Source organism: Misgurnus anguillicaudatus, chromosome 3 (assembly GCF_027580225.2).
Source record: "Misgurnus anguillicaudatus chromosome 3, ASM2758022v2, whole genome shotgun sequence".
NCBI lineage: Eukaryota > Metazoa > Chordata > Actinopteri > Cypriniformes > Cobitidae > Misgurnus > Misgurnus anguillicaudatus.
The window spans coordinates 39207814-39229844 of NC_073339.2; the positions used below are offsets into that span (position 1 = coordinate 39207814).

Below are 22031 nucleotides of genomic sequence, written 5' to 3' on the forward strand. Positions count from 1 at the left end.
TTGTTGAGATGTAGATATAGGTTTATTTGAATCTGAATTGGTAATTGCATCAGATCAAGTGAAAAATTGTACAAGAAAATGAAATGGGAAATAAGCACTCTATGCATGCACGCCTAAGCAGAAACATTTTGAGTGAGAAACAAAAATGGCATATTTTAATGTAATAAAATATAACATTTATGTACCACATATATATCCGAATACTTTTAGGGATCACTACATATTTAGAAAAGTTTAAGAAAATTAAATACATTAGAAAGTGGTAAAGAAAAACACAAAATGACCAGATTCACAGTGATCTCAGATAGTCACACGAGTCACAGAGTTTTTCTGGTTACATTGGGGGCAATGACGGCACATGTCTTCAGTTCTGTAGAGGAGTGAGATGAGGCTTCATTAGCGCTATCAAACAGAGACTTCAGTTTTGGATGAAGGTCACCCCATACGTCACCCATCTATGAACAATAAAGAGAGTAGTTAATCAACATGGTATTGAAATACCATTACCATTCTGTTTATAATATCCAATGTTCCAAGTTTTAATACAACAAAAGTGTATTGATAGTGACACAAGATAACATGAGACAAAAGTGACAATAAGAACTGAAAAATTAGCTTTCCAGCAGTGGCGGCTCGTTTTCTACATAAAATCATCCTATATAATGTAAAAATCATTCTGTCAAAATATTACCTTGGTATCTTTAATATTGACTGAGTAAGGTCATGCCAAAGATTGAAATTTATGTGAAAACGATGATTGATATCAATATTTGATGCTCCAAAGTCTGTGTAAGTGTAACTGCACCTCTTTGTGTCCTTGTATTTGGGAATGGACGAATGCCCCCAGTATGTTAGTCACAAGGGGCAAATGGGTGAAGACCAGCTGAGTTTCTTGATGTAGACACAGAAGGGAGAAATAGCTCCTCATCTCCATAGTAATAATTGTGTTTTCCTGCTGTATAGGAAGTTAATTACTAATCACATTTTTCTTTATAGCCCATACTGTAGTTATAATAAAAGGATTATGCTACCATTGACATAATGGTGTTATGTTTTGATAACAAGGTTCGAATCATATACGGTTGGATTTGGTGACTACACACCCAACTCAGAAATCAAAGAAAAAAACTTAAGATGAAGAAATGAAGAGTTTCATTGCAAAACGAGATAAATCCATTTTTTAACATTTTTGTCAAAACATGTTTATTATTATGTTATCATGTTATTATTTTGTTTTATGGTGCTACTTACCTGTATTTTTTAAGTTATGAAGTTTTAATTAAAAACAAACCAACTGCAGTTGAATTGATATTAATTGGAATGTACAACCAAAAAACGTGATTTCTGAACAATTAACAAAACGGTGGTTATCTCGTTTTGCAACGAAACTCTTCAAATTTACTTCCATGTCTTTGTTTAAATATCTTAACGAAAACACATCAAAACTTTTCACTAATTTACAGGAGATCATCTTCTGACAGTAAGAGAAAAAGACCAAAATCACAGATTGCTTGGCTCTGTATAAATATGTAAAGTAGCCGTGTAACAATGAACCCTGCTTAAGTTTGTGCCCCACTCACCCCTGGATTTTTTGGGGGAATACATGCACATATGTATTTTTTTATTTGGATGCCATTTAAATACTATAGTATAAAATTATAATTACACATCAAATATCCCACGGTACAACTATAATGTTTTAATAACTAAACTTTAAAATATTTGACCCATACATTTATTTGAGCAATTAAAGGCGGAGTGCACGATTTCTGGAAAATGCTTTGGAAAAGGGAGTCGGGCCGACTGCGAAAACACACTTGTAGCCAATCAGCAGTAAGGTGCCTGTCTACTAAACGACATCATTGCCTGGGTTGCGTATGTGTGGGCTGGGTCTATCAAAAGAAGGTCCAGATTCTATTGGGGAAGGGGCGTATTTGTTTAGGTGATTTCAAATGTCAACATTGGCTTTCAGAGATCATGGACCCTGCCTTTAATGTTATTCATTGAAGTAATGTATAAACAACAATATAGAAACTGACCAGTCTCCTATGTATTGATTCTCTAAGTGTTAGTTAAGTGTAAGTTGTTGTGTGCTATGTGTGTGTGTGTGTGTTACCTGTGTGAGTCGAGACTCTGGCTGCTCAATGCTGTTCTGGTTCTTGAGGTGTTTGACCACACTGCTGCGTCTTTCAAAGGCCCTTTGATGTTCCAGTAACACACCGTTATCATGGCGATCACACAGTTCCTATGCACACAGATAAGCACATTTATCTTTATTCAGAATATGTGCTTATGGCTGCTTGTTATTAGAGTAAAATCAGTTTGCAGTTTCAACAAAGAACTTTAAATAACTTGATCATCCTTTCAAACTGCATTTAAACCTTATTAAATGCTACTTTTTGACACAAATTGAGGTAAGTTCTTGATGTCTTTGGTCCCTTACGCAAATTAACAAAAAACAAAAAAAAACAAAGCATTTGCTATAAAAACAAAGAATAAATATGGTTACTTCAGGATCCTGTCAGGTCACCTGTTGCCCTCTTGATTTGCTCCCTTATTTAGTTTGCCCTTGTGTTTACTGTCCTGTGCTCGTTCGTTTTGTACTTTTCTTGTATGTAGTGAATTTATATCTAGTCAAGTGTAGTCTTATCTAGTTTATTGTTAATAACTATTGTTAAAGTGTAGTCTGTTTAGTGTTTTGGTAATCTTGTTTATGTTGTTTGCCCCCTTGTGGGTTTTGTTTTCCTTGTTTCGCCCCTGTAAATATAGTGTTTCTTGTTATCCCTGAACTGTCGGCACTTGGGATCTGTCCAACCAATCCTGGCAGTAACAGTAGTAAAACCAAGGTTTTATCAATGGCAATAAATATCAATTGCCCTTATGCAATACATTTATTTTCATACATTTTAAAATAAATTTTCATAAATTTTCAAATAAATGTTCATACATTTTAAAAAAATCATAAATTTTAAATAAATTTTAACTTATTTTCATAAATTTTCAAATAAATTTCATTTTATTTTACATAAATGTTCAAATAAATTTTAATTTATTTTCATACATTTTCAAATACATTTTCATTTAGTTTCATAAATGTTTAAATAAATGTATTTATTTTCAAGTACATTTTCATAATTTTCATTTGTTTTTATCAATTTTCAAATAAATTTTCATACATTTTCAAATAAATTTTATATATTTTCATAAATTTTCAAATAAATTTTCATTTATTTTCACAAATTTTCAAATACATTTTCATTTAGTTTCATAAATGTTTAAATAAATGTTCATTTATTTTCATAAATGTTTATTTATTTTCAAGTAAATTTTCATACATTTTCATTTATTTTTATACATTTTCAAATACATTTTCAAATAAATATATTTGAATATATGTTTTATTTTCATACATTTTCATTTGTTTTCATCAAATTTCAAATAAATTTGTATACAATTTTAAATAAATTTCCATTATCTTATCAATTTTCAAATAAAATTTCATAAATTTTCAAATAAATTTTCATTTAATTTTTATACATTTTTAAATTAAATTTCATATTTTTCATGCATTTTCAAATAAATGTTCATTTATTTTTTCATTTATTTGCCTTTAAATACATCAGGAGTACAATAAAAAAATGCTGGGTTGTTTCGGTCAAAGGTTGGGTCAAAATTGTTTGGTTAGCTTAACACAACAGTTGGGTTTGTCCCTATTTCACCCAACTATGTCTTGAAACTACGGTGGCCTCGAGGTGCAATTTTATTTACAAGATTAAAAACAAATTTACAAGTTTTTTTAACAAATTTACAAGTTTTTTAAACAAATGTAAAAAAGTTTTTCAACAAATTTACAATAAGTGAACATATTTACAAGTTTTTAACAAATTTACAAGTATTTAAACAAATTTACAATGAGTGAATAAATTTACAAGTTTTTTTAACAAATTTACAATGAGTAAACAAATTTACAAGTTATAAAACAAATATACAATTAAAAAAAATGACAACGAGTGAACAAATTTACAAGTTTTAAAACAAATATACAATAAAAAAAAATTACAATGAGTGAACAAATTTACAAGTTTTAAAACAAATTTACGTTTTTTACGGAGAGGGTAGGTACAATAGCCGGAAGTGCTCCACACTCCAGTTTAGTAGGTGGCGGTAATGCACCATAAGCTGGTTTGCCAACCGCCATAAAATTTCAGAAGAAGAAGAAGAATAGCCGGAAGTAGTGGCTACAGGAAATGGCCGTTTTTTTCTTTTTCGAACAGCAGCGTTCATTGTTGTACCATGTTCTGCCCCTACTGCGGCACCGGGACCCCCATCAACCGTAGCCGTTTCTGTCACAAATGTGGAAAATGCCTAACATTTCTGCCTGACGGCGGTAAAATGGCCTCAAGTTCGGCCCCAGATGATGGCGAAATAGCAACTACTTCAGCAACTAGTAAGTACTTTCTTAAACTAGCTAGCAACAACAAATAGCAACTGGCGTTGTTTAACAAAACCTACTTACTTCCGGCTATCGTACCTACCCTTTCCGTAAAAAACGTAAATTTGTTTTAAAACTTGTAAATTTGTTTAAACACTTTGTAAATTTGTAAAAAAAAAAAATTTTACATTTTTAAAAAACTTGTAAATTTCATTTAAAACTTGTAAATTTGTTCACTCATTGTAAACTTGTTTGAACACTTGTAGATTTGTTTAAACACTTGTAGATTTGTTTAAACACTTGTAGATTTATTTAAACACTTGTAGATTTGTTTAAACACTTGTAGATTTGTTAAATAATCTTGTAAATTTGTTAAAAAATCTTGTAAATTTGTTAAAAATCTTGTAAATTTGTTAAAAATCTTGTAAATAAGTAATTTTCCATTGTAATTTATTTTTGCACCACGAGGCCACCGATTGGTAGTCACTGGTCTACAAATGTGACCGTGGCGCCACCTACTGGTAATCAGACTGATCAACAATCTAGCCCAGTTTTGAACCAGCTAAAAATCTGTCAAATTTGGCCAATGTTAATTAATGCTAAGAGAAGGGTTCTTGGGTTCTCCAGGGTTAAAGTGGGTGTAATAAAATACCTACCTTGTATGACTGCAGCTGTTCAAGAAGAAGGTTCAGTTTCTCCACCACTTCATCTTCCTCTCTGCTGCCCTGATGTGCAACAGCAGAGTTTAATTTCTGTTCATCAATAAATGACTGTACTCTCATCAGAAACTGTTGAGGCCGTCGGATTGGTGTAGGTTTGATAGCATCGAAGTGCATTTATGACTAATGCAGCTTAATACCTGATGTGCTGCTTTGTCTGCAAGAAGGCCAAATTCTCCAGACAGCTCCACGAGTGATTTCCTCTGTGTTAACCATGCTTTCCCCAGGACAGCGCTGGCGGGCAGGTCTGATGTGTCTGATCCAAGTTCACTATGAAAAAATTTAAGAATACCTTTAAGATAATCTTATATTTCATATTACATACCACTTCATTATTGCTTATGGGAAATATTATGCGACCATAAATATATGTATTTACCTTTATAAGTAAACCTTTATACAGTAAGTAAGTCAAATCTGAAAGCATGTTTCACCATGATTAAAGGATGAAACCATTTGATATGGATGTGTCTGAAATGTTCACTTAAGTCTTTGCCAAACATAAGCAGGTCTGTGGAGTTCTCCCGTGATCGCTGTGCCATCCGCTCAGCTACATCTCTGAGTTTATGGAAACTGCTGTGGATGTTTACAATGACCTCTCGATTGGTGGCAGCCTGCCTGTGTATATCCTCCGGTAGATACACCTATAAAAAGACCTTTTCTTAATATTATTTTATTAATAAAATCAATTTTTGGTTTCCTTTTATGCATTTGACAAAGACTTTTTCAAAGCGACAAACAATGCATTTAAGCATTTATATTGTGTTCCCTTGGGATCTTTTGCATTGTTAACATAATGCTCTACCAGTTGAGCTATACAGGAACACTTATTAAGTATGTTCAAATTTAATTTAAACATTTTCCAAAGGTCAATATGTCAGCTTTTGCCCACCTTGCCATGCAACGCCATTTGTGAAGACAGGAACTCATCGCCTGACTTTTTGAACGCTTCACGCAGCTTGTGTTGAACATCCTGAAACATAGGTTGTTTACAAAATTAATATTCCCAATATCAAATTAATTATATTCTTGAAATTCCCCGTATTTCAACTAATACACTGTATTTTAAACCAGGGGCATTTGCTAGGGTCAGATGGGATGGGGTGCTTAGCCCCTTGAAAACATGACAAAAATCTTTTTTTATGATTATATCAAGTGTAATATGACCATAAAACGGAAAACAGAGTGAAAACTGTTTGCAGTGCGATTAGAAGAGGAAAATATCGAATCAATATAATTTTACATCTAAAATTATACATAAAACTAAAATCTACATTTATATATAAAACACAAATTTATTTATTTTATATAATTTTACATTTGATATTTTCCTCTTCTAATAGTAAAGCTGTATTAAAGGCGGGGTGCATGATCTCTGAAAGCCAATGTTGACATTTGAAATCACCTAAACAAACACGCCCCTACCCTAAAAGAATCTGGACCTTCTTTTTATAGACAGTATTCGGCCCGACTACCTTTTCCAAAGTGTTTTTCAAAAAGCATGCACCCCGTCTTTAACACTTTCAGTTAACCCCTGGTATATAACACATGCTCTGAAAAATAAAGTTGCTACATGGTGCCGTAGAAAAAACAATTTGATTAATGGTTCCAAAAATAACTGTTGACTTCCGAAGAAAAAAGTTTTTTTTTTTATTATTTTTAAGTTATTTTCATGTAGTTGTCAGCACCTACCCCACTGCTCTCAGACAGAAAGATGTTGACCAGCTCATCTCCTGCTAGAACTGGATGTCTGATCACTAAGGTCATAAACCTTTGTAAACCCCGACGACGGCTGTCATTAAACTCTCGATCTGATATTGAGTTTAAAACTGAAAGTAATGAGAAAAGAAGAGTGTTAGTTATATAACATAACAGCTTTATATATACTGCTTTAAAAACATGCTGGTTTTTTAGACAACTTGTTCAAATCTCACCGCCTTTAAGGATACGTTTTGGAGGCAGAGGTGGGACCATCCTGTAGATAAACTTCTGCAGTAATAAACTGTGGAACAGCTCGAAATCACTGTACCTGCGGTGAACTGGTACCTGAAAACACTATGTACAAAATTGAATTTTTTTATTTTAATGTATATTAATCTTTGTTAAAAATGCATTTAATTTTATTGGACAATACAAAAAAAATTATGTTTTAGAAATAAAAAGTATGAATTACCTTAAATTTTATAATAAAATGTATATGTAACTAAAAAATACATGTAAACATAATGGTTTTATGATTTTTATAACAAAAGCTTTATAATTATTAAGGGCTTCCTTAAAGGGATAGTCCACCCAAAAACGGCAATTTTGTCATAATTAAGTCACCCTCATGTTGTTACAAACCTGTATTAATTTCTTTGTTTTGCTGAACAGAAATTTCATTTTTTTGAGCGATGTTTGTAACCAAACCATTTTTGAGCACCATTGACTTTCACGGTATATTTTCCTATAGAAGTCAATGGTGCTTTGGTTTCCTGCTTCCAATCAAATATCTTCTTTTGTGTTTTGTGAAATTTATACAGGTTTGTAACAACATGAGGATGAGAAAATGATGACATATTTTTCATTTTTGGTTGATCTATTCCTTTAAAGGCCTTTTCGTGGCTTGTGAGATTTTTAAACAAATTTTTTTTTACAGTAGAAAAACTGTATTTACCTTGCTGATAATACGATACTCCACGTGTTTAAGAAAGGACATTTTTTTCCTCTGTTCCTCTATCTCCACCAGCACGCTATCACCCAGTTCTTTTAAGGACAGACCGTCCACCAAAGGGTTTTGTTGACCCATATGCATCTCTGTCGCACCTGATGAATGTACAGTACAGATATCAAATAGGTGAAGACATGTTGTATTCATGAACATCTATACAGATCTGTATAATTTAATACAGTTCTGTGATTTGTGCAATCACATTTTAAATCATTTGGTTAAATAACTGCAAATTCAATATCCATTTTGTGTTATATAATGCTCTTGAAAAAAACATAATGGAGATGTTGTTACGGATTTAATATGGTTTAAGGAAAGCATTTTAATCTTTTGTAGAACAAAGTGACCTATTTCTGATCATATAAGCTATGCTTAAATCAAGTATCCAAATTGTCTTTTTGAGTAAACAATGGTTTATTACTATATGTTAGTTTTGTATAAGCTGATAAGCTGTACATTTAAATGCATACACACTTTTCATACTGAGTTTGTGATTTAGCATTTAGCATCCTTAAAAAGGCTTAGTTGTTGTGTTTATTAAAATGTGCAAAATCATATAAAATAACATATATTTTTATATTAACAAATTAAGTTATGTCAACTGATCAGAAGTCAAAGCTTAAAAAAGTAGGTTGAATTGACTTGCATAATTAAGTTGTTTAAACTTTGCTGCATTTTTTCCCAGCGTGTATGCATGTGGGCTTACGTGTAGATAAAATGTGAATAAAACACGCCATATGGAAACTTTAAGCTCTAGTCGAGTATCCTAATTTGTTACCTTGTCAATAGGGCAGTGGGTGATTTCAGGTGATGCTAAAGTTTTGATTTACTCAGGTATAACACTGACAATAAAATATGCTGGTTTGTAAAAGAAAAATCGGTCAATACAATAACAATTCGCATTCAGAGCCATAACTATTCCAGTGAGAGAAAAAAATATTTAGTTTTGCCTAGTATATCATGCACAATATACAAAAGCATCTGATCTGTTTAGAGCCAATACAAAACAATATAAGCAATCTCAATCATATATAGTAACACCGTACTTCCTCACTTAAGTAACTTATTGCACAAATTGTGTAGCAGATAGTCCATTAAAAACAAGTTTACTATTTAAAAATGGTCTCCTGTTTACTTACCTGAAATACTGATGTGTACGATATGTTGGCTTTGCTTTCTAGTCCCCAAGAGACCTTTGCTCACACCTTGACTGCCCTCTTCATTCATAATACCTGCCGTTAGCTGGACAACATCAACAGATCAGATAACAATCCCTGCTTGCTCGCTCGCTCTCTCTCTCTCCTCCCTCCTCTTTGCATCTCTCAACACACACACACACACACACACACACACATTGCCATTAATCACTTTAAGAGGATAGACCCTCTTTAAAAACATCACAGTCCCTTAGGAGACAAGCGGGAATTAAAGCTTATGTAACTGGTTTAAAATAATGAGAGTGTCCAGGCAAAGATTTAGGGTATTTGTACAGACTTTAAAGGCTTTGCAACAGAGCTGCATGAAAATTAAAGTCAGAGGGTAATTCAGGTCAAATCACTCATATCACTTCTAACAGTTACAATATCATTTAGAGAATAGATAGATACCTATTTTAATCATGTTTTAAGGTGGATTTTAAAACATCTGTAATGCAGATGTATTAAAATCCAAATCCATCCATGAGATGTCCATCATCACGTGTGACTAATGTGATGGGACCAATACAAGGTCATACTCACTGTAGCTTCCTCCCAGTACTATTACATTTCAATTAGTAGTGCAGAAAGATTAAGATTAGCACAGTAATGTTTTTGAAGCATTAAATAACCAGCCTGTCACTGCAGCAATACAACTTTTTTAGCACTTTTTTGATAAATAATTTGATAAAGTGGGCAACATTATTTACATATATGCATTTAGCCGACACTTTAATCCAAATTCACACAGATTTAATTTTAGTGGTCATAAAATGTGTTTTTCTTTCCAAAGCAATACATTATATACATTATATATAGTATACTACTAGAATTTAGTATATGGTAGGTAGATGTTTACATTTTTACAAGTAAAATTACATAAGTGACAGATTTGTATTAAATTAATAACAGTCAGCATGCTTTTATATTGTACATGTTATATTTATATACTAGACAAAAAGTTTGTTTAAATAACTTGCTACTTTTTTCCGAATGTAGTTTTCTTATTGCAAGGCAATTTAAAGGAACAGTATGTAGGATTGTGGCCAAAACTGGTATTGCAATCACAAACCTTGTGGCTAAAACTGGTACTGCAATCACACAACTGGTGGCCAGTACACAAAATGACAACATAAACATCAGTTGAGGGCTGCAACTCCACTTTTTAAATGACAATATCCTGGCCATACCACTGTTGTCAGTGTTATAAGTATTTGAAATGAAAATGATTTCTTAATGTCTAGTGACATATCAGGGCCGTTTTATGATTAATTGATATACATTTCTTACATACTGTTCCTTTAAGGAAAAAATTTGATAGTGGTAGTCATTTAGTTTGAAGTCACTGACCCCATAGGAATTTTTATAAATGATTATTTATTTTTATAACACTAAAATCCTATAAACGTGACATAATCTTTAAAAACTATATATTGTTGGAAAGCTCTAAGAATGTAGTTTTCATATTTCAAGGCCATTAGAGGATAAAAATTATAGTGTTTGAAGTCACTGACCCAATAGGAGTATATATGAATGATTATATTTATAACACTAATATCCTATAAATGTTAAATGTCACTAAACCCAGCGGGATACATATTAATTACTATTTATACCACGGGTCTGTTGAATGCTGTATTCTGATTGGCTGAGAAATGTTCCGTGGGTAAGCATTAATTTCTGATAACCGCACACCTAACTTGTTAAATGTCTTAAAAATAGGCACCAGTTCAATGTTTGTGGTAACCGTGGTATAAGAGGAATAATTGACTCCGGTCCTTTGAATTATTTGAAAATAATGCACACCCGCGGTGTAACTCCGCTTCGCGTCGTGTCGCATTGCACTTTGGGTGTGCATTATTTTCTTATAATTCAATGGCCCGTCGTCAATTATTCCTTACATATTCATAATTGTAATCAAAATAAATATATAAATATTAAAAAATCTTGACAACCTATATATAATTGGAAAGCTCTAAGTATGTAGTTTTCATATTTCAAAACCTTTTTGCATTATTAATAATGCAGTGACAGTAATTTATTAATTTGTGACAAGATTAGGCAACAAACCGTTGAAACCTAGTGTCTGTGGTTGGTAAAACCACTAAAAGTGTGACAGAAACCTCATTTTTATGTGATTTTAACACATAGAACAGAACAAGTTGAAACTTGTGGCTTTCATTTTTATGTTTTTTTATATATACATAAAATACATACTTTATTGCATTATTTTTATTTTTTTTAATACATTTAAATTGCAAAAATGTATTAATATTCACAACTCCAAACACTTAACTGAAAAACTTAAAAAAGAGACCACGATATTGCTTCTAGACCAAATAATGCCTGAGTTATATTAATTTGAAGGTGCACATTTACCTCCACACTCAAGAGTGGGGGTGACAGTTAAAGGGTTAACAGCCAATATAAAACAAATATAAGCCATAATAGCTCTCAATCATATATAATACACTGTAAAATTGTTCTCAATAATCAATAGACTTCTTCACTTACTGTAAGTTAGATATTCCATCAGATTAATATGTCAAAAGTAAGCCAAACATGCATTCAGACGTGCCTTCATGCCGTCCTACCTGGGTATGCGTCCTACGAAGGCAGCATTTTACAGCTTTCAGACGCAGCCGAAATCTCTTTATGCGCGAGTGTTGCGCAGTGCTGACGCACCCGAACGCCTTTAAAGTGCTGTCTGATTGTCATGTTAAAACATTTTCTGTTGCTAGACAACAATAATGCGCATTACGTCCGTACAGCGAAGAAAGACAAGAAACGACGTTGCGCTTTATTGTCGTGTAAACTGTGAAGCTTTATAGCATAATATCGACCTGCGTTTGTGGCTTTTCTTAACGTCGTCAAGAAACAGCTGCATCTTGGGAACTTCTTCATACCCTCTTCACATTTCAGTCTTTTATGGTTTTTATTTCAGGATACATAAAATATATACAAAACGATTTTCTGCTGGATAATATTAATTATACTCATACATACTCTACCTCTTTAGCTTATATGAGAAAGGAGTATGATTCTGCTGTTGATGATACGCACTGTAGTAGGTAATAACAACAACATAAAATAGTCAATAGGCTGTAATGTCTTTAGAAGCTGGTGAACTTGTCACTGAAGAGGAGATAGAGGACCTTGTAAGTACACTAAAATTTCAAGTGTGCTATACTAAAAGCACCATGGTTTAACTGTATCATCACTGTACATAATCGTATCTAACGTTACTGTAAAATTGTGTTTTCTACAAAGGATAGTGGTAATATTTCAGGTTAATGTTATTGCATTTGTTTTGTTTAAAAGGCAGAGGACATTCAGTGTAGCAGCAATGTGTCTGATACTGAAAAGGTGGGATGGGATAGGTGACAAAGGTCTTAAAGTTTTTAATTCAATATATTACCTCATCATACATGTTTAGGTGTTTAACCTATTTGTTCTGATGGAGATTAATTAATTCACTCAAATGATTTGATTTTGTTGTGCCAGAAAAACAAGTACAAGTAAACAATCTGTGAACTGAAGTGTCTGGTTGTTTGATGTTTTTCTCAGAAATCAAGAAAAAAGAAAGTGTCTGGTAGACCACCTCCATCCCCAAGTAAGTGAGCTAGTGTCTTATTGTACTGTGATCTTATTTTGAAATATTTTCTCAGCATGCTACAAATTGAATAAAACCAAGTCCCTGTGTAGATTTTTACAGCATCTAGTGGTGAGACTGTGAATTGCAACCAATGGCTTAAGCAACCTGATCTCACGAATTTCCGTGGCATAGTCACGGAATTTTGTGCTAATTTTTCCGTGGCATTCTCACGGACTGTCTTTTTCTGTGGCATTCTCATGGATTGGTTACTCAACTGCTTTTTCCTATTTTCTTACCATTTTCGCTTCGGTTTAGGGTTAGATTTACATAAAATGACATCCCTACCCAAACCCAACTCTAACCCCAACGCCAGGTGACAATTGTTTAAAGTTTAGAAAATATAAAAGAATAAATCAGCAAAAAAAAAGTATAAACCAATAGTTAAAGTGACATACTAACGCAAACACCAAATCTAACCCTAAACCGAAGCAAAAATAGTTTGAAGATAGGAAAAAGCAGTTGAGTAACCAATCCGTGAGAATGCCACGGAAAAAGACAGTCCGCAGCAGGGCCACGGAAAAATGCGGAGATCCGTGAGAACGCCACGGCAAAATGAGCAAAACATTCCGTGTCTATCCCACGGAACTTTGTGAGATCATGTTGGCTTAAGGCGTAGGCCCTACAGCGTAGCTGCGACGGCGTACGCTATGCGTCGGTTTTCATATACTTTTGCGTCGTCATCCGCATTTACGTGCAAACACTCATTTAGACCGCTGGTAGGCAGTATCCACGCGTGTACTGTTGGACTTTAAGGCGTCCATCTGCATGTTCATAATTAGAGGAAAGGCACGGTATTAAAATTAAACTATTTATTGATCAGATATGAAAAAGTTTTACAGCGCTGGGCAGTCTCAAGGCCACAATAGGCAGTCGACTAACAGCCAGCATTTGGAGAAAACAGTTATTTATAAAGTATGTGACGTCGATCTTCTTCTTAGAATCTCCACCCACAAAGGCCGTTCCCCTCGTACATCTGACTCCATTACCACACCCAGTTTTAGTCTGCAGGAGATAGACACACACATACAAAGAAAAAACAAACTTTTCTCCGCTCATCCCTGAGATCCATGCAGTCCGTCACTTCACATATGATTGACTTCACATAGAATATAATAATGCTTTCTTAAAACCAAATCATTAATACAACATTCATTCATTCATAAAAAACATAAGCTGTAAGATGAAAGTGATTATTATGTAAAACACATTTCAATATCATGACATCATTTCATTATTCGTAAAATTGGTTATATGAATAAGGCACACATTAACTTCTTTAGATAGATAAACACATATTAAATCTTTTACTGCAATACTACTTCTAAGCAAACACTTTAATCATTATTAAAAACCATCTGTTAGAGAAGAATACACACACACAAAGAACAAGCGCAGGAGATTCTGTTCTTCCAAGTTGAGCTGCCATCCCCCCATTAGATTATTTTGTATGCAACCTTCATTTCATTGATTAATACACATTTATCAAAGACAACATCATATCATTTATTACATCAATTATTCAATGATTAATACTGATTAAGTAAGAAATATATTGCATATTTTATCATGTGAATATTAAAGTATTGGTTAATACATGGTTATCTGTTTACTTTTCCCACTCTGGTCTCTTTCTTATCTTTGACAATTTCCAGACATAAATTCCTAGTTAATCCTTCTTGCAGTTTTACACACACACCCAAGCTGGTAGCTTTCCACTCTCACAGACAAACACAAACAATCTTTTACTTTAGCATACTATAATGATTATTGAAAACACTTCTAAATACAATATTAATAAAACATATGACATTAAAATCCCACAATTCCCTCTCTTGACCTCTGAAAGAGGTCACACTTGTTCCTCCTCATCATTCTCTAGGTTCTGTAGGCCTAATAGGGGCATGCTATATGGGGGCGGATTATTCTCTTTTTTCTCTATTGCTGACACTATTAATCTGTTGCACAGGGATCTAAGACAGGGAATGCAACAACATCCACAGGTCACCAGGATAGCCACTAATAGACCAATGGACACTACTATGGAGGTTACTATTGCCCTCCACAATCTATCATACTGCATAAATCAAAGGTGTATGACGTCGTTGAATTTTTTGTGTAATTTAATTCAATTCCCCCATATCTCTTTACACACTAATCTTGTGATGTAGTTTTGGACCTTTTGTCAATTTTCAGATTACCTTCATTGTTTATGCTAAATATTATGGTAATTATAATTGCAGTCATAACCCCTAGGGCCCACAGAACCTTCCAATCTCCATATAGCTTCATCTCTGTGGAAAAATACACTTATGCCTATTGGCAAATACTCAAAAAACAATCATAAATTCAAAAAAAAAAAAAAATGAAATGTAAAATTAATACTGTAGATTTGTATAAGAAACTTAAAAATTAGATTCAAAAGGAAACATTGAAATGTAAGATTATATAAGAAACTTAAGAAATTCAAAGGTCAATATGATATATAGCTACCCAGGTTATAATAAATAAACAGTAATTGTAATGTTCAGGTCCCTGAACACTTCTGTCAGGATTTCCACCACCTTATGGAAGTCCAATTTATCTAACCCACACCCCAGCTGTTGGTAAAATTCTCATATGTTGGTAAATCAGTACAATTTTGTTTTGTTATTAAATGAAAAATCAATCTGCCGTCGTCCTCATGGGTAACTGCACATTCACCTGTGTGTTTGTTCTGTCTTACAACCTTTTGTGTACCGTACTTCGCTTTGAATTGTACGGCTATACCTGCTCCGTAGGCCCAATCTATGCAGTGTGCTAAAGGTTCTGTTGCTGGGCTAGGAAAAAATGTCACCTTTTTTATGCACAATTTTACAGAGTATTTGTTGACTTTGTTGTTGGTGTTGTGTGAGTGTTACCCCTGATTTTTCACTTCCTGTTTGTTCTCTCTGTATTCCAGCTGATTCACTTTCACTTTCAACACTCTCCCTCTCTTGGACCTGAGTCCTCAGGTCCACACCGGTTTCTGTAAGAGACCTGCTGGGATAATCACATTTAACACAAGAAAAGAGATGGAACCAAGTGTCGCCTTTGCCCTGTAGCTGAACACAATGTTAGGTTTTTGCTTTTACTCTCGGTGGCCTGGACCGTCTCGGTTCGGCCCAGCACCGTCTGAACACCTTCACTTTCACTCAATCATCATTTGTAACAGCTTGGTCGTTGTCCCGGTGTCGTGTAGCCTGGCAGGAAAAATGTTTAATCATAGCAGTTAGTTTGTAGAAATAAACATCATTAGTTAGTGGCAGGATTGGATCCTACACCAAGGCGTTCCGTGGGCCTGGAAACTGTCGACCTGTAAGCAATTCAAAGGATGTGAAACCAGAAATCCTGTTAACAGAAGAGCGAATAGACATTAATGCAATAGGTAATATCTCAAGCCATGTTATTTTTGTCTGTGCACAGATTTTGTCAAGTCAAGTTTTAATGTCAAGGTCAGGTTCATTATGTCAGCTTTGCTCTGTCATTGGGGCGATGAGCAGCCCCGAAACTATATGTCAATTCCAGTGCGTGTTTGTCAGTTTGTCAGATCTAACTTTGTCTTGGGAAACCATGGTTGGGGATATAAGTGGTTTATTAGGCAGTTGACAACAACCACTTCATTAGGTACCTTCACAGCCTGTATTATGTGTCAGGCTTCGCTAACATTTATTTATTATAGGCCGGCCTTTCCTGGTTTCTAACCCACCTATCTGCCATATGGCAGTTCCATATATACTGCACCAATCACATATTCATAGTCACTATAAATAATCACCCTCTCTTCACCAGTGTAGTGCAAGGCTTTGATAACAGCTATCATTTCAGCTGTCTGTGCTGACTGCTTACCCTCCAATTTACCACTCACTCTAGTCACAAAATCACCCTCAACCTGGTCAACCACAGCAAACCCTGCCTTTAGCATACCATCTGATGCTCTAAAACAAAGCCATCCATAAATAACGTGATTACCGGTGGGGGAGTTGTCAGTGGTACCGCGAACAAACCATCTCTCAATTTGTTTGCTTTTTTTTTTTCAGTCAATGGTATGCAGTTATATGGCTCACCCTCAGTGATTAGATCAGTCATGTTTACATCCTCATGGACATAATTTCAGGTTCGGCTGGCCAGGATTTTTGGTAAACTTTATCTAAGACACCGTTTTATATATTGGTACGTACCTTATTATCTATTGGTTGTTGTTCATAAGGCCCAAAAAAATAAAAAAAAATAAAAAATAACATAAGTCTCTGGTCCTGGGTCAGACATAAGGCTCTATCTCTCCATAGTTTAATTAGCCATTCATTTGTGCCCCGTCCGTCCGGGGTCACATTACAACATTGACAGGTCATTGTAATTTCTAGGTCCCTTTCTATTATTAACTAGTGTGTTGGAGGAATACAGAAATGTGTGCAAACTAGACTGGTTTGCTACCTTGTAGGGTAGTGATTTGTTGATAGTCACTTTTTAATTTTACCAGAAACCCATTATCTCCACCGTTGTTGAAACTTTTTTTTTTTTTTTTTTTTTTTTAAGGTGTACTATTTAGGCCCATTATCCACTAGGGCTCTAAGTGGTCCATGAGAGGTCCAGCCATTCCTTTCATGGTGGGTTCCTGTGTGCCCCCTTATTCATCCGCATCACTCCCTTTGGCCCCATGTTGGGTTCATAGGCGCCATTAAATCTGGTTGTGATGGGTTGTGTGGCGCTGGTGGTTCCCTGGCAAAACCACCATTTCCACGCCCGCCACCTCCTCTATTGGGACCCCATCCCCTTGCATTTGGTGCGTTAAGTGGATACCTTACACCGGAATATTGGGGCTGTGACCCATTTTGAGGGCATCTTCTGGCTTAATGACCTTCTTGTCCGCACACATAACATGTATTCCTGACAAAACCTCCAAAACCTCCCCGTTTTGGTCTACTACTCCTTCTTGGCCCTCCCCTTCTCTGTTGGTTATATCCTTCCCACGGGTTTCCTGTATAGGGTGGGCCTTTAAATGAATCTATGGGCTGATTGGGATATTGTACGTTGTCCGGGACACTAGTTGTCATAGCTACTGGTGTTGGTTGGGCCTGCTTGGGCATTTGTTTCTTTTTTGTGTTTGCCTGTTTAGTCTGTTCTAGCTGCAGTTTCAAAAGCTTATTCTTAATCTTATCTACCTCTACAAGTTCTGTTTGTGTGATTTGTTTATGGCCCTGTCTGTGTAATACACAAGATCTCTTTCCCATGTTGCTATCATTTGTATTTCTCTGTAATCTTAATAGAGTTGTGATTATCTCTCCCTGTGTCATAATTGTTTGTTGTAATCTTTCCATTTTTATTTTCAGGGCCTTTATTTCATCAAATTCAGCATCTAGTTCACCACTGTTTACTATTAACACCGGTTGTTGCTTTGAGATCGAAACAGACTTTTCCTCATAAGGAGGAGGTGTGTGCAGTGAGGGGTATAGTGACTTCACTTGAGGAGGAGCCATGGGTGGGGCTGAGGGTACTGGCTCAGTGTTTCCTTGTCCTTTTACTTGCTCACAGCACAACTGTCAACTTCCCATTTTTCTTTGATTTAATAGCCTGCATGGCAGCAGCAACCAGAGCTAATCTCGTCCAAATTCTCAAATCTGTTTCTAAGTCTTTTACAGTTGGTCCCTTTCCAAACTACTTGCCCTTTTTCCATTGCACATACACTGTTAGGCAACCATACTCATCACATTTTTTTTATTTAGCCATTTTCACACAATTTACAAGCATTCAAAATTTCAAAAAAAGCACAAAACGTCACTCTTATCTAACAAAAGGATATATACACCAGTAGTTTTCAGGAGTTTCACCCGCAATACAAACACAATACAACTTTCACAGAAATGTCACAAAAATAACAACAATATATCAACAATACTATTCACATTAAGACGTCACTTCTTCTTTCCAGTATTCGTGGACCTTACATCCACGGGCTGCTGTACACCCCCTACAGGCTATACAACCTGAGTCGGTATTTTATAATACCTAATGTATTAAAGGAATCCTCAACCTTTTTAATTAATTCTGTTAACTTACACCGCCATTAACAGTATTCTTGGACCTTTCATCCAACGGGCCTTTCACCCCTTACAGGCTACAACCTGAGTCGGTATTTTATAACACCTAATGTGTTAAAGGAATCCTCAACCTTTTTAATTAATTCTGTTAACTTACACCGCCATTAACAGTATTCTTGGACCTTTCATCCAACGGGCCTTTCACCCCTTACAGGCTACAACCTGAGTTGGTATTTTATAACACCTAATGTGTTAAAGGACTCCTCAACCTTTTATTTAATTAAAAATTTCAAAAAGTTTTTCACTCTGATCAATTTATAAAAATATAAATTTGTAATTCAGTTCGGATCTCCTTATCAACACAAGTAATTTGGTATATCCAATTAGCAGAATTTGATAAAACAGGCTTCTGCTTACCTTATTTTAATAGAGCGCTCTTTTTGTGTTGAAAGGGAATCCTCGCTTACTCTGGTTTCTTCAATGTGAAACCCTCCTTCCGCTCACTCTCTCCTTTCCCTCCACAAAACGTCAGGGGTCACCAGTTGTTGGACTTTAAGGCGTCCATCTGCATGTTCATAATTAGAGGAAAGGCACGGTATTAAAATTAAACTATTTATTGATCAGATATGAAAAAGTTTTACAGCGCTGGGCAGTCTCAAGGCCACAATAGGCAGTCGACTAACAGCCAGCATTTGGAGAAAACAGTTATTTATAAAGTATGTGACGTCGATCTTCTTCTTAGAATCTCCACCCACAAAGGCCGTTCCCCTCGTACATCTGACTCCATTACCACACCCAGTTTTAGTCTGCAGGAGATAGACACACACATACAAAGAAAAAACAAACTTTTCTCCGCTCATCCCTGAGATCCATGCAGTCCGTCACTTCACATATGATTGACTTCACATAGAATATAATAATGCTTTCTTAAAACCAAATCATTAATACAACATTCATTCATTCATAAAAAACATAAGCTGTAAGATGAAAGTGATTATTATGTAAAACACATTTCAATATCATGACATCATTTCATTATTCGTAAAATTGGTTATATGAATAAGGCACACATTAACTTCTTTAGATAGATAAACACATATTAAATCTTTTACTGCAATACTACTTCTAAGCAAACACTTTAATCATTATTAAAAACCATCTGTTAGAGAAGAATACACACACACAAAGAACAAGCGCAGGAGATTCTGTTCTTCCAAGTTGAGCTGCCATCCCCCCATTAGATTATTCTGTATGCAACCTTCATTTCATTGATTAATACACATTTATCAAAGACAACATCATATCATTTATTACATCAATTATTCAATGATTAATACTGATTAAGTAAGAAATATATTGCATATTTTATCATGTGAATATTAAAGTATTAGTTAATACATGGTTTTCTGTTTACTTTTCCCACTCTGGTCTCTTTCTTATCTTTGACAATTTCCAGACATAAATTCCTAGTTAATCCTTCTTGCAGTTTTACACACACACCCAAGCTGGTAGCTTTCCACTCTCACAGACAAACACAAACAATCTTTTACTTTAGCATACTATAATGATTATTGAAAACACTTCTAAATACAATATTAATAAAACATATGACATTAAAATCCCACAGTACCCACAGCTTGTTATGTATGATTTGAGAATACCATCAGTGATGGAGCTAAATAGACAGCGACTTTTGTTACAATTTTGAGTTAATTTACTTCTTAATGTGGCATATCTTTGTTCTTACCGTCGCAGACGGTAATGCCTATGAAGAAATTCAACACATTTTTTATTACCTGACAGGAGGGGTTCTAGTGGATCAATCACAGCGCTTGCGGTCCGCGTTGAATGGACGCGCTTGTTACGGTACATTCACATGGGGCGTAAGCGTAAGGCAACACTATGTAGTTTTTTTTACCTTTAAATAATGTCTCTAAAATTATTTCAGTGATAGAACAACTTTTAACTGGACAAATTGTACTGTTGCTGCAACCTGAGCAGCCTCCTAGCTGCTACAAGCACACTCTGAAAGTGGCGGTGGAGGGTAGAGCACAGCCCCACCCCTCCCCCTGCCTGCAGAAGAGTGTCTGATACCAGGCACTGTTGCGCTTTTCAACCACATGGGGGAGCTCTAAGTCATTTTTACATGGAAACTACATAGTGTTGCTTTAACGGAAGGCTTGTCTGAAGCGTGGCCAACAGCCAATCACAGTGGCCGCTACACATGCGATCTGATTGGCTGACACACACGTTGCCGCTGGAAAAGTTGAGAAATGTTCGGTTCAGGGGACGCATGACGTCACCCATTAAAAGTGAATGGAAAGCCTTAACACTTAACACGGGGCGTACGCGTTAACGCTTCCCATTCACTTTAATGGGTGAAGTGGAATTGTGTATCTTTCGGTGGCGCCGCGTCACTGCTGTTGCTCGCTGCATCAGCCAATCAGATCGCCTTATGCAAATAACCAAGGCAGAGCCAGCCAGTTACGTTTATGGAAGACCAGAGCATGTGTTGGGGCCACTGTGATTGACTGTTGGCCACTCTTCAGACAAGCCTTCCTTCAAGCGTTAACGCTTTCGTCTCGTGTGAATGTACCGTTAACGGGTGTGCGTCAGGCTACGCGCAGCTTACGAATAACTTGCGATATAGACCTTACAAGCGACTATAACTTGCACTTTAGTACACAGCTCATCCCCACTTTTAAAACACATAGAGAGGTTACGGTAGCTGCCACAGGTCAAACACGTCATTGTCTAAAACAACATAGTGGCAAAACACGCCCTACAGAACAGTTTGTCCATTTAGGGCTACTGTAGAAACATGGCGATGCAAAATGGCAACTTCCACGTAAGGGGCCTGCGGTGTTTGTAGATAAAACGGTTGATTTTGTACAGTTCATTGTAAGTTCTTTATTCTCCACTGATAATATAGTTAGGTATATTATATTGTATTTCTGTCAAGAGATCCTTCTAAAAGTTACACAATGCACCTTTAAATATTTTTTGTTGTGTGTGTTTTTAGAGTCACCATACCTGAACAGTGCAAATCTGCATCCAAAAAGAAACCAAGTAGCATCTTTGAGGACTGCGATAAAGACCCAGCTCCATAAATCCGAAACCTCTCCGACTGGTACACCGAGGGACGTCTGGATGCACTTACAAAATGATGCACATGGTCTGATCATTTTATTAATATTGTGGCTCAAACTGTACTGTACTCTGCATTTTACAAATTAATCACAAGTGGTTACACTAAGACGTCTAAA

General features: G+C 35.3%; 2 protein-coding genes across 6 annotated transcripts in view; one reads left to right on the forward strand and one right to left on the reverse strand.

The window, feature by feature from the left end:
• On the reverse strand, positions 1-11780 carry snx8b (sorting nexin 8b). Of its 4 annotated transcripts, none has more exons than XM_073866150.1 (12): positions 11652-11780; positions 9001-9103; positions 7808-7956; positions 7086-7206; positions 6844-6980; positions 6044-6124; positions 5630-5795; positions 5292-5416; positions 5089-5157; positions 2117-2245; positions 806-952; positions 1-455 (listed from the first exon to the last, which is right to left on the reverse strand). In XM_073866150.1, the coding sequence occupies exons 2-12, from the start codon at positions 9086-9088 to the stop codon at positions 318-320; spliced, it is 1350 nt and encodes a 449-aa protein (XP_073722251.1). In that variant the 5' UTR covers positions 9089-9103; positions 11652-11780; the 3' UTR covers positions 1-317. The 4 variants fall into 4 exon arrangements, with proteins under 4 accessions (XP_073722251.1, XP_073722250.1, XP_073722253.1 ...); XM_073866149.1 differs by having other exon boundaries at positions 806-955; XM_073866152.1 differs by lacking the exon at positions 9001-9103 and having other exon boundaries at positions 806-955; positions 11652-11757.
• Positions 11691-22031, forward strand: part of iqce (IQ motif containing E) — a 22797-nt gene continuing 12456 nt past the window's right edge. Inside the window, exons 1-4 of one of the 2 annotated variants that reach the window (XM_055205869.2) lie at positions 11691-12215; positions 12379-12423; positions 12625-12670; positions 21788-21940. In XM_055205869.2, the coding sequence (XP_055061844.2) occupies positions 12165-12215; positions 12379-12423; positions 12625-12670; positions 21788-21940 (295 nt within the window). In that variant the 5' untranslated portion in view covers positions 11691-12164. The remainder of the gene's footprint in view (positions 12216-12378; positions 12424-12624; positions 12671-21787; positions 21941-22031) is intronic. The other variant, XM_055205870.2, reaches the window with a different exon arrangement.